The sequence below is a fragment of the Oncorhynchus keta genome, chromosome 27, assembly GCF_023373465.1.
Source record: "Oncorhynchus keta strain PuntledgeMale-10-30-2019 chromosome 27, Oket_V2, whole genome shotgun sequence".
NCBI lineage: Eukaryota > Metazoa > Chordata > Actinopteri > Salmoniformes > Salmonidae > Oncorhynchus > Oncorhynchus keta.
In genome coordinates this window covers 26,933,893-26,946,241 of record NC_068447.1, presented here as the reverse complement: position 1 = coordinate 26,946,241, position 12,349 = coordinate 26,933,893, and the positions used below count along the sequence as shown (strand labels likewise).

Genomic DNA, 12,349 nt, shown 5'->3' with positions numbered 1-12,349 from the left:
GTGGTGTGGAAAATCACTCATGGTGCACGTGTACAAAACTGTGATGATTGTTGATCATGGTGCAGGTGAGTGAACACCCCTGTATCCACATCATGGTGCAGTGTGGAGAGGTGTGTGTGTTTAAGTTCATCATGGTGCACGTGACAACGTCTGAATTGGTCCACTCACACTGTACAGCGTGTGTAGATCATGGCGCAGCGCCTATTCAACCTCATGTGGCTGTGTGAAATCATGGCTTGTCACCAAAAGTACTCATGTGTGTGTCCGCAGATGCACAATCGAGAGCATCCTGGCGGGCTGTATCACCGCATGGTGCACGTTTACTACTGTGTGTGTCCACATGGTGCACTTCTAGTGGGTAGTGATGGACTGCACAACGTTCACCGTGGTGTCCACCTGGTGCACACCTACACCACCCGTTGTTACAGGAAGGCCATAAAGATCATCAAGGACATCACCATGTACCACTGTGTGTTCACCGCTGGTGCATCATGTACCAGTGTGTGAGGTCAGCAGGTGCATCAAAGCTGTGGACCAGAGACTGAAAAACAGCTTCTATCTCAAGGCCATGTGACTGTTCGCATGGTGCACCACTAACATGAGTGGCTGTCCACATGGTGCACATGACCCAACTGTGTGCCATTTTGTGCACATGTACTAAACATAGTGCACTAGCCACTTTAAACAATGGTGCACGTGTATATGTGTGTACTTACCACATGGTGCATCTGTACTACATATGTATATACTGTACTTACATCATGTGTGTGTCCTTATGGTGCACGTGTACACTACACTGTGTGTGTCCACATGTTTACTTGTACTACACACTGTCTGTGTGTATATACTGTATGGTACCATCTACATGTGTGTGTACCACACTCATGCACCTTATGTACATATGTGTGTGTCCCCATGGTGCACGTGTATAAGACAGTAGTTTTGGAATGGTGCAGTGTACTTACGTGTTGGTTATCACTGCATGGTGCACGTGTACTACGTGTGTGTGTGTCCACATGGTGCACATGTACCATGTGTGTGTGTGTCCGCATGGTGATTTGATTTGATGTGTGTGTGTCCACATGGTGCACTTGTACTACGTGTGTGTGTGTCCGCATGGTGCACGTGTACTACGTGTGTGTGTCCACATGGTGCACGTTTACTACGTGTGTGTGTGTCCACATGGTGCACGTGTACTACGTGTGTGTGTGTCCACATGGTGCACGTGTACTACGTGTGTGTGTGTCCACATGGTGCACGTGTACTACGTGTGTGTGTGTTCGCATGGTGCACGTGTACTACGTGTGTGTGTGTCCGCATGGTGCACGTGTACTACGTGTGTGTGTCCACATGGTGCACGTGTACTACGTGTGTGTGTGTCCGCATGGTGCACATGTACTACGTGTGTGTGTCCACATGGTGCACGTGTACTACGTGTGTGTGTGTCCGCATGGTGCACGTGTACTACGTGTGTGTGTCCGCATGGTGCACGTGTACTACGTGTGTGTGTGTCCACATGGTGCACGTGTACTACGTGTGTGTGTGTCCGCATGGTGCACGTGTACTACGTGTGTGTGTGTCCGCATGGTGCACGTGTACTACGTGTGTGTGTGTCCGCATGGTGCACGTGTACTACGTGTGTGTGTGTCCACATGGTGCACTTGTACTACGTGTGTGTGTGTCCGCATGGTGCACGTGTACTACGTGTGTGTGTCCACATGGTGCACATGTACTACGTGTGTGTGTGTCCGCATGGTGCACATGTACTACGTGTGTGTGTGTCCACATGGTGCACGTGTACTACGTGTGTGTGTGTCCGCATGGTGCACGTGTACTACGTGTGTGTGTGTTCGCATGGTGCACGTGTACTACGTGTGTGTGTCCACATGGTGCACGTGTACTACGTGTGTGTGTGTGTGTTCGCATGGTGCACGTGTACTACGTGTGTGTGTGTTCGCATGGTGCACGTGTACAACATGTGTGTGTGTCTAATTTTAAAGCCCAGCATCCAGGCTCAGTGTGTTGGTCTCGAAGCGGCCGGCTCCCCCTGAGGACAGCACAGCACTTCCTGTTTGTAATGAGGCGCAAGCTGAAATGAGGCTGTAATAATGCTGCCTGGGGTGCAGCGCCTCGCCCAGCCTCATACCCTGTCACGCACCACACAGCTCTGGGAGCATGACACGATCAATGGATATCTGCTCTCAGCACTGCCACCCTCCCAAGCCCCAGTTTAAACTGTACTGTGCTATTATAGTGAACAATAATGAACATCAAGCTTCCTAATATTGAGTTGCACCCCTTTTTGCTGTCAGAAGAGCCTCACTTCATTAGGACATGGACTCTACAAGGTGTCCAAATCATTCCACAGGGATGCTGGCCCATGTTGACTCCAATACTTCCCTCAGTTGTGTCAAGTTGGCTGGATGTCCTTTGGGTGGTGGACCATTCTTGATACACACGGGAAACTGTTGAGTGTGAAAAGCCATGGAAAGAGCAGGTGTTCCTAATGTTTTGTACACTCCGTGTACGTGGTCTCAAATGGGGATATGACCTTTCATACGAACACCTGTGTTCTTAGAGAAGCATTATAACCATGCACTTGACTATACTGTACTTGTTTTGTAACTGTTGCTCTAATGAGAGGGGAGCTGACAAGTAAGCATTTTATTGTACTGAGTATACTATTCTGTAACATTTGAGTTTGACAAATAAACTTAGATTTGATTTGAGTAACACAACCCAAACAGTGGAAAGTGGGAACGCCACCAAAATAATAGAACTCACCATCCTGGGGAAGTAGTGTTTGTACACAAGCTGGCCACTGTATCTCAGCCAACATTAAAATTTTTCAAATTAGATCGATTTTACAACCCATTACTAAAGTTTTTAGTAGGTAGTCAATCTATCAGACTTCAAGAGAAATAAATAAACAGTGAGACTGGGAGACAGAGAGTCTTACAGCGGAATAAAGAAATCCTCTTAACACATTCACCAAAAGTCTGCCTCTATCTTTCTATCTCGCTCTCACACACACGCGCACATGGTCTCATTTTCTCTCCTTTCTGGCAAAACCTTTAATCCCTAACAGAGAGTAAGACGCAACCTGACATTTTCTTCGGGAATAACACACACACACACACGATACATTTTGTCTGCACAGAATGCTGTTTGTTGAATATGTCATGGATAACACACACATATTATATGGAAACACACACACATATACACACACACACACACATATACACACACACACACATATACACACACACACACATATACACACACACACACACACATATACACACACACACACACATATACACACACACACACACGTATATACACAATTGGTTCTAAATGCAGTGAGGGCAAATTCACCCACTAAGACAGGAAGACCTTTTAAAACACTAACATGGCTTTATGCCTTTTCTCCAAGACAATGTCTGTTAGGCTCAGAATTGGAATGCAGCCCAAAACCCCTTACTTTTGATTTATTTACCTCGGGTAAGAACAAATTGTTATTTACGGCCTACCCCGGACGACACTGGGCCAATTGTGCGCCACCCTATGGGACTCCCAATCACGGCCGGATGTGATACAGCCTGGATTCGAACCAGGGACTGTAGTCAAGCCGTGCCTTAGACTGCTGCGCCACTCTCCCTTACAACTCATTGAGTAACGGTAACATTAAAAAAAGCTTTATCTCAGATCCCAACTAACATACGGTCTAAATATTTGGTGATTGGACGGATTCAGCCATCCTATTCCATCTAAACTGAGACCTTGACAACACATAATCAAATAAACCACCCATAAACAATTGTTCTCTACATGAAAGTATCTCTGGGGAATAAAATCCCCAAACAGAGTAACACAAAGGACAGTAAACATCAGTCCTTGGTGTTTTTATTTGGATTGGCTTCCCAGTGTTATTGAACTGTTGAATTAAATGATTATTTAAAAATGAATTAATGACATTTTATTTTTGTGTCAAATCGCCAGTTGGCAAAACAGCCCTTACGGGATTAATTGACAAATAACCAAACATTACAATTATTCACTGCGATAATTCAGTGATAATTCTTCTTCCGGTGTTCTCTGCAGTGCGCATCGCATAAAAAGTTTTTTTTTTTAATTGATAAAAATCAATACATAATAATAAATAAGGTTATCCAAACAATAATTATATCCCTAGATCAGTAAAAAATATACATACATATACACATACATACAGTACATACATATACACATACATATACTGTTTGTTTATGCTGTAACTGTTGGGTCCTGGCTCGCTCATTGGATTATGAATTATATGAATTGGCCATGCAGTATGCTAGTGGTCAAAGGAGATGTCATAAGTATAAGTACCCACCAAATCATAGCCAAGCTCAATATGATCCTAATCATCATTCAGGCACAGCCAGAGCCACAGCAGGGGTCAGACCCAAACAGAGACAGTCACATTATCCACTGTTAAACCCTCCTTCATTCCACAGACCCACCTCCCATGCGCCGGCCTACACCCCTCTCCTGGCCTACACCGAGCCCCGGCCTACACCCTGCCCCCTCTCCAGGCCTACACCCTGCCCCGCTCCCTCTCCTGGCCTACACCCTGCCCCCGCTCCCGCTCCTGGCCTACACCCTGCCCCCTCTCCTGGCCTACACCCTGCCCCCGCTCCCTCTCCTGGCCTACACCCTGCTCCCTCTCCCCGCTCCCATTCCTGGCCTACACCCTGCTCCCTCTCCTGGCCTACACCCTGCCCCTCTCTGGCCTACACCCTCCCCCCACACCCTCCTGGCCTACACCCTGCTCCCTCTCCTGGCCTACACCCTGCTCCCTCTACTGGCCTACACCCTGCCCCCACACCCTCTCCTGGCCTACACCCTGCCCCCTCTCCCTCACCTGGCCTGGCCTGGCCTACACCCTGCTCCCTCTCCTGGCCTACACCCTGCTCCCTCTCCTGGCCTACACCCTCCCCCTCTCCCTCTCCTGGCCTACACCCTGCCCCCTCTCCCTCTCCTGGCCTACACCCTGCCCCCTCTCCCTCTCCTGGCCTACACCCTGCCCCGGCCCACACCCTGCCCCGTCTGCCTCTCCTGGCCTACACCCTTCCCCCTCTCCCGGCCTACACCCTGCCCACCCTCCATCTCCCGGTCTACACCCTGCCCTCTCCCTCCCCTCCCCTCTCAGTCTCTCTCCTTCTATCCCCCTCTCCTCTCCCTCTGCACAACCTCATCTACTACCCACTAATCCACAGCACAGCTTAATCCTCCAAACCTGGCCACACACACAATCACAGAGACACACGTGTGAGCATGCATATGCATATGCGCACACACACACACACACACACACACACACACACACACACACACACACACACACACACACACACACACACACACACACACACACACACACACACACACACACACACACACACACTAGGATATTCCTAGCACATATTCCCACAGATCAAGAGCCACACTGGCGTGAGTAGTCATGCTCAATGATACACACTGAGAGGGAGAAGGTCTCAAGCCCCTAAGAGACCGTCACACAGCAGGACACTCAATCCTCCTCCAGAAACACTCATTCATGCTCCCGATCGGAACTTCTACTGATCCATTACAGTGTTTGAATATCTATTACCCCCTAAGAGAGAGTGGATTCAAGGTTTTGACAGATTAGGACCTTTCACAGACACACACACACACACACACACACACACCTGTTGGTTTAGGTTTAATTCATGCTAGCATATTAATCACACAGACACACCCCCCCCCCCTGTTCAGTAATGTTATTGTGAGAGCAGACAAGGAAAGGCCATATGACGCAGGCTCCTCTGTCTTGATGCAACAGTCTGTCTGTCTGTCTGTCTGTCTGTCTGTCTGTCTGTCTGTTGTGCAAAGACACTGGAAAGTAGCTAACTCATGCCAACTCACACAACAGATTCAAATAAATCTAAAACCACATTTTCCAGAAAGACTTTAGATACCATAAACTATCTGCTTTAACGAAGACAGGAAGATAACATGTCCCAATCACCTGAATCTCTACGGTTTCACAGTAAAAATCCTCAGATGTTAATAGTATAATTTTAGACATATTTGACCTAACTACTGTCCTAAGGGAAAACCAATCAGTGACTCAGTTCACTCTAGCTTTCACTTCAATAATAACCATGATGGCGGAATCAGCGTCTTCCCCTGTCGACGCAATACTGCCTACTGCTTCTATACAAGTCATACACAAGAAACAAGAGGCGGTGACACTGTACATTTCTCTCTCAAAATGTGTTCAAAACAGACTTATACCACAAGAAATGTCCAACATCAATAAATGATATGATTTCCTTCCTGCTATTGTTTATTCTGACGAGAACTCAGAATAGTGAAAACCATCAAATAAAGGTTGGACATGAGATGCTGCTGACTAGAGACATGGGGAGCGTTAATACTCTGTTTCCTCCATCTGTTTAGGGATCATGGGCATGTGTCTGGGCATGTGTCTTCCAGTATAAATCATCTAAAGGGGACAGCCATCTTTTCACATTCTAACAGTTAGAGGCCTAACGATCAAATTGATTTGTAGTTTATTTCTAGAGACTGGCAAGCCATTGGATATACAGTGCATGCTGGGAGATGGAATAGAACTGACATAGATGGTCAATCTATCACACAAGTATACAGCTGGGTGTCAAAATGGAATTGAATAAGACATTTGACAGGCACGTGTTACATCTAGTTAATTATCATCTGTTTTCTGATCACTGTTAAAGACTGTCCATTGACATATAACTGGTCATAGAACTATCATTTTAATTCAAATTATAACTGCTCATTGTAAATTATTCTATTTCATCATTTTAAATGACTCGTTGCTGTTATGCTGCACTGCACACACAGTCTGCGTGTATGATTATATCAGCACCATAAACAAACTAACAGGGTTTCTCTCCAAGCCCTTACTACTGTATGTGGAAGAGACTGGGTGTGACACACAGGACTGATGACCTCCAGAACAGACTAGCGTAGCATACCATTTATGTCAACAAAAGAAGCATGATACATTACCATATGGTGTCAGGAAACCCCTGACACCACACAGCGTACAGAAGTAGAGAAGAGATTCAGAAACTCTTGGAGGACAATGGAATTAAATGAAAAGCTTCTTTATTATTAAAAAGTAGAACCAACGCGTTTCAGCCATAAAACAGTGCAATTCCTGAATGTACCCTGATTCAGCAGACGTACTCTGATGAAGGTGTAACATGGTCCATCCGTGCCATGGTCAATTCAGTATTCAATAGAAGAAGAAAAGAATCACAGAAATACAATAGGCCATTTTCACTTCCTGAAGATCAGCTATACTGTAGGGTTGAATAGACTACTCACCAGGTCGTGGTTGGTGGAGTTGGAGTCGTCCTCAGGGAAGGGGATGTAAACAGCTAAGGCCACACAGTTGGCAAAAATAGAAAGCAGTATAAAGATATCAAAGGGTCTGAGGCACACGGTCAAGGAACAATGTTCAAAGTACACAGTCAATACGTGAGAATAAATAGATAGAGCACATTTCAGTCATGGAAAGGCAGGGGGGAAATCCAGAAATGATCTTGGATCTTATGAAGTTAAAAAAACAATGATCAAAGCAAACATGTTTAAATACAGCAACATCATCATTTTGATATATGGTAGAGAAATTGCTCCTTATCATGGGATTGTCTTAATGCATCATCTTTAGAAAACACACTGGATACTTTCTGTGGTGGCTGCATTCAGAACTAAACTTTATGATGAACTCTTTAGACTGTTTCCACCTGGGGTCTGGTCTGATAGTGTTTCCACCTGGGGTTCTGGTCGAATAGAGTGTTTCCACCTGGGGTCTGGTCTGATAGTGTTTTCACCTGGGGTCTGGTCTGATAGAGTGTTTTCTCCTGGGGTCTGGTCTGATAGCATGTTTCCACCTGGGGTTCTGGTCTGATAGCGTGTTTCCACCTGGGGTTCTGGTCTGATAGCGTGTTTCCACACCTGGGGTCTGGTCTGATAGTGTTTTCACCTGGGGTCTGGTCTGATAGCGTGTTTCCACCTGGGGTCTGGTCTGATAGAGTGTTTCCACCTGGGGTCTGGCCTGATAGAGTGTTTTCACCTGGGGTCTGGTCTGATAGTGTTTTCACCTGGGGTCTGGTCTGGGGTCTGGTCTGATAGAGTGTTTTCACCTGGGGTCTGGTCTGACAGAGTGACCTAGAGTGTTTCCACCTGGGGTCTGGTCTGATAGAGTGTTTTCACCTGGGGTCTGGTCTGGTACCTGGGGTCTGGTCTGTTTTCACCTGGGGTCTGGTCTGGTAGAGTGTTTCCACCTGGGGTCCACCACCTGGGGTCTGGCCTGATAGAGTGTTTCCACCTGGGGTCTGGCCTGATAGAGTGTTTTCACCTGGGGTCTGGTCTGATAGAGTGTTTTCACCTGGGGTCTGGTCTGATAGTGTTTTCACCTGGGGTCTGGTCTGATAGAGTGTTTTCACCTGGGGTCTGGTCTGATAGAGTGTTTTCACCTGGGGTCTGGTCTGGTAGAGTGTTTCCACCTGGGGTCTGGTCTGACAGAGTGTTTTCACCTGGGGTCTGGTCTGATAGAGTGTTTTCACCTGGGGTCTGGTCTGATAGTGTTTTCACCTGGGGTCTGGTCTGACAGAGTGTTTTCACCTGGGGTCTGGTCTGGTAGAGTGTTTTCACCTGGGGTCTGGTCTGACACCTGGGGTCTGGTCTGGTCCACCTGGGGTCTGACAGAGTGTTTTCACTGGTCTGGGGTCTGGTCTGATAGAGTGTTTTCACCTGGGGTCTGGTCTGGTAGAGTGTTTCCACCTGGGGTCTGGTCTGACAGAGTGTTTTCACCTGGGGTCTGGTCTGGTAGAGTGTTTCCACCTGGGGTCTGGTCTGATAGAGTCTTTTCTCTTCTTCAGCTGAAAACATTTACTATGGAGACTGCAACAAATGATTGTGTTTGTTGCTTGGAAGGGGGCCTAATGCTAACTATTGAGAGATGAAACTTGCCATAATTACTATTATGAACTGCTTTCGCCTGTAAACTAATAGACCAACATCAACAGGTGTTTTCCATGTGTGGACACAGAGAGTCCCTGTATATCTCAATTGAGAGCCCCAGAAAGGATACTTCCACTCCACGAGGCTGATGCAGGCTCTGCGGATGGGATTGTTGAGGGTGAGGCAGAACAGGGCCCTGGGCGGCCTGCTGTTGGTGGAGCCGCCCTGCTTCTTGCTCTTGGCGTACTGTTGCCTCTTCCTCTGTGACAACGAGCCGACCGGTGCAGGCGTGGCCCCAGGGACAGAGTTGCGGGCGCTCATGCTCTGGGAGACGTCGCCCTGGGAGTTACGTGCAGCATGGATCTCGGCCTGCCAGGAGATAGTGCCGGTCTGGGGGCAGGACTCGGGCTGGGAGGGGTTTTCTGACCAGAGGGCCGGCAAATCACCAGGGGGAGGGGCTCTGGTGCTGCTGGCATATTGTGCCCCTGAGGAGAGAATGATAAGGGGGGCAGAGAGAGGTGTCAGCCAGAGAGTAAGGGGAAGGTGAAGGTGAAGGTGAAGGTGAAGGTGAGAGAATGGTGAGAGAACCAGGGGAAAGAGAGAGGAATGGAGAGACGCATCAATACAAACTGTGTGAGATTCAGTGACAGTGACCTCACCAGTCGATCTGTCTATACAGTGAATTTCAGAGCTCCAAACCTGCAGAACCCTCCTCTAGCCATGCTTTTAACAAACAAGTCGCCATGTGACAAATATCCAACTGAACCATTTAACGCCATTTATTTTCATGCAGATCACAGGGAGACATTACAATGGCCACAAGTGTAGCGATTGTGCTTAATTTAGTATGTACCCCTAGTTATCTAATTATTCATTTAAAAAACATGTAAATCTCAGAAAACCACTAAATGTTATTTATATCGGCAAACATGAATTTTGAGGTGAGCTAATCAGAATGACAAGCTGTAATCAAAGCAATGAAATCATTGAACAGGATAGTGATGTTGTTATTGTTTGATTGGGGGGTGAACAGGGAGCATTCCCTTGACAACTAAGGAAAACACAAAGGGTACAAGGGAAGGCTGGTCAGTGCTCAGTACACCATATGGATGCTACATAAAAGAGAAAATTATAGAAAAAATGAAAATAATGTGGGGGAAAAACAATTATTTCTGTTGTCACATACTGTGAAATGTTTTACATAATCCTAACAACAAATTAATTGATCCAACATCTGTCGCTGATGCATGTGCACAAACTGTTCATGCAAAACTGAGTCCGTCTAGATTATTTTAAATCAAATTCAATTGTAGACAACTGCTGTAGACTAACAGTACAATTCTTAAATACGTGTCCCTTTCCAACAATGAAGAGTAAAGATAAAGATTAAAATAACAAAATATCAAATGTACTGACAAATACAACTTAATTACTTCTATCTACAGAATTCCACCGCTTCCTCTCAACTAGACCAAAATTCATAGTCCAAATTTCCATCAAATTAATCCACAAAGAAACCTACCTTTTCTTGCGACTAAATTTAAGATACAGCTGATTTTTCAAATATATTACCGAGACATCAGTGAAGTATACTGCGAATAAAAAACAAGAAGATTTGAGACGTTCTCAGCACAAAACAAATGGAAAGCATTGGACTCCAGGTCCCACGAGACACATGCGATTAACACCGACACAAGACTATAGAAGAGCGCACGAGTTTCTTCCCAACAGCGCAGCGCTCCAGAGACGAATTAGTCAAAAGCATCATAGGGATGTATTTACCTTCGCTTACCTTTGCTCTGCTTTTTGCATTCTCTTATCCACATTGAAACTCCTTTCTAAACCCAACACAATATAAGTGGAATAATAGGCTAAACGTTCAATCAAAATGATTTTACGACATTTAATAAAGTACACAGAACCTACCACAAACATCCTTGAAATGCAACATCCTGGTGTTTCACATGATGGATCGTAGCTGGCTAAAATACACACCCATACATTATTTCCTGGATCAGTGGTCCATACAAGTCCATTTCATTGTTCAAGTTTTTTGTTTAGCCTGCCGAAGCAACATGGCAACAGCTGTGACCATCCTCTCAAGAACGAAGCGAATATGTGATTTTAGACACTGTGTCCAAGGTGTGCAAAGTGGCACTGTTCACTCTCTCGTGGGCACGATTGGCATCCCATGCTAATCCGTTTAAAGACAGCATTTATACTATAGAACAGCCTTCTACCGTACTCTGCCAGGGATGTGTGCTGTAAATAAATCGGATTCGGAGTTGGGCCAATGCCAATGAATTAAAATGACATAGTCACCATTGACCGACCTGACTTTCCTTTCCAACTAGGGCGACTGTCTCGAGACGAACAATCCAATATAGGACATCCATAGCCTAATAACATATACAATTAACCCTAATAAATCTAACTAATACATTATGGCACTAATATTACTGTGACAACGATGTAATAACATTATTAAACATGTGTAGGTTTAAGGTTAATCAATTTGTTGCTCAATAACTTCCCAGGGCAATCACAGAGGCAAATGTGCCTGTGGTAACGTAAATGACGCACACACACACACAGGTCGTCGGACCACACACACAGACACGTACACCCACACACAGGTCGTCGCACCACACATACAGACACGTACACACACACACACATACAGGTCGTCGCACCACACATACAGACACGTACACGCACACACACACACAGGTCGTCGCACCACACACACAGACACGTACACACGCACACACACGATTATGAAACATGCATGATTTAGGATTAATAAGAGTCACTAACTGACAACAAATGTGTTATGAGCTTAATACAAATGTATTTCTATAACCCAAAAACGAATCGCATTTTGCTCGTGTTTAGGCTATAGCTTAATGCAACTCTATAACGCTCTAAAATGTAATTATTATTTCTCCCCCTCACATAATTCAATTCCCTGCATGGATATGTCAGACATGAAGACCTGCATACACACCTTTCAAAGTTCACATGTAACAGGTTACATTTCACCATTCTGTCACTCTCGTTCTATATCACTTGGTTTTCAAGAGTTGTCTTTCAAGAGGCTATATATAGCATTGTAAAACTTAAAAGTAATAAAAACTCAATACTTTTCAGTCTAAAAAAACTAAAAAGTATTATTATACACAGCTGGCGCTTAAAATAATAGTCCCCCTCCAAATAGTCCTGGGGCGACATAAATCTGTCACATCTATTCCATTCTCAAATAACGTTAATATAGTAACGCACGCTCGCGGGGAGGACATCA

At 45.6% G+C, this 12,349-nt stretch overlaps 1 protein-coding gene across 10 annotated transcripts in view; it reads right to left on the bottom strand.

Moving 5' to 3' along the window:
- LOC118377279 (voltage-dependent L-type calcium channel subunit alpha-1D-like) overlaps positions 1–12,349 on the bottom strand; it is a 201,304-nt gene that overhangs the window by 182,011 nt on the left and 6,944 nt on the right. For 4 of the 10 annotated variants that reach the window (XM_052482061.1, XM_052482056.1, XM_052482059.1 and 1 more), the window contains exons 2-3: positions 9,179–9,533; positions 7,408–7,513 (exon numbers count right to left, since the gene is read on the bottom strand). In XM_052482061.1, the coding sequence (XP_052338021.1) occupies positions 7,408–7,513; positions 9,179–9,369 (297 nt within the window). In that variant the 5' untranslated portion in view covers positions 9,370–9,533. Of the gene's footprint in view, positions 1–7,407; positions 8,187–8,443; positions 8,698–9,178; positions 9,534–10,570; positions 10,850–10,974; positions 11,367–12,349 lie in introns of those variants that run through there. The other 6 variants (XM_052482057.1, XM_052482060.1, XM_052482062.1 and 3 more) reach the window with 6 other exon arrangements.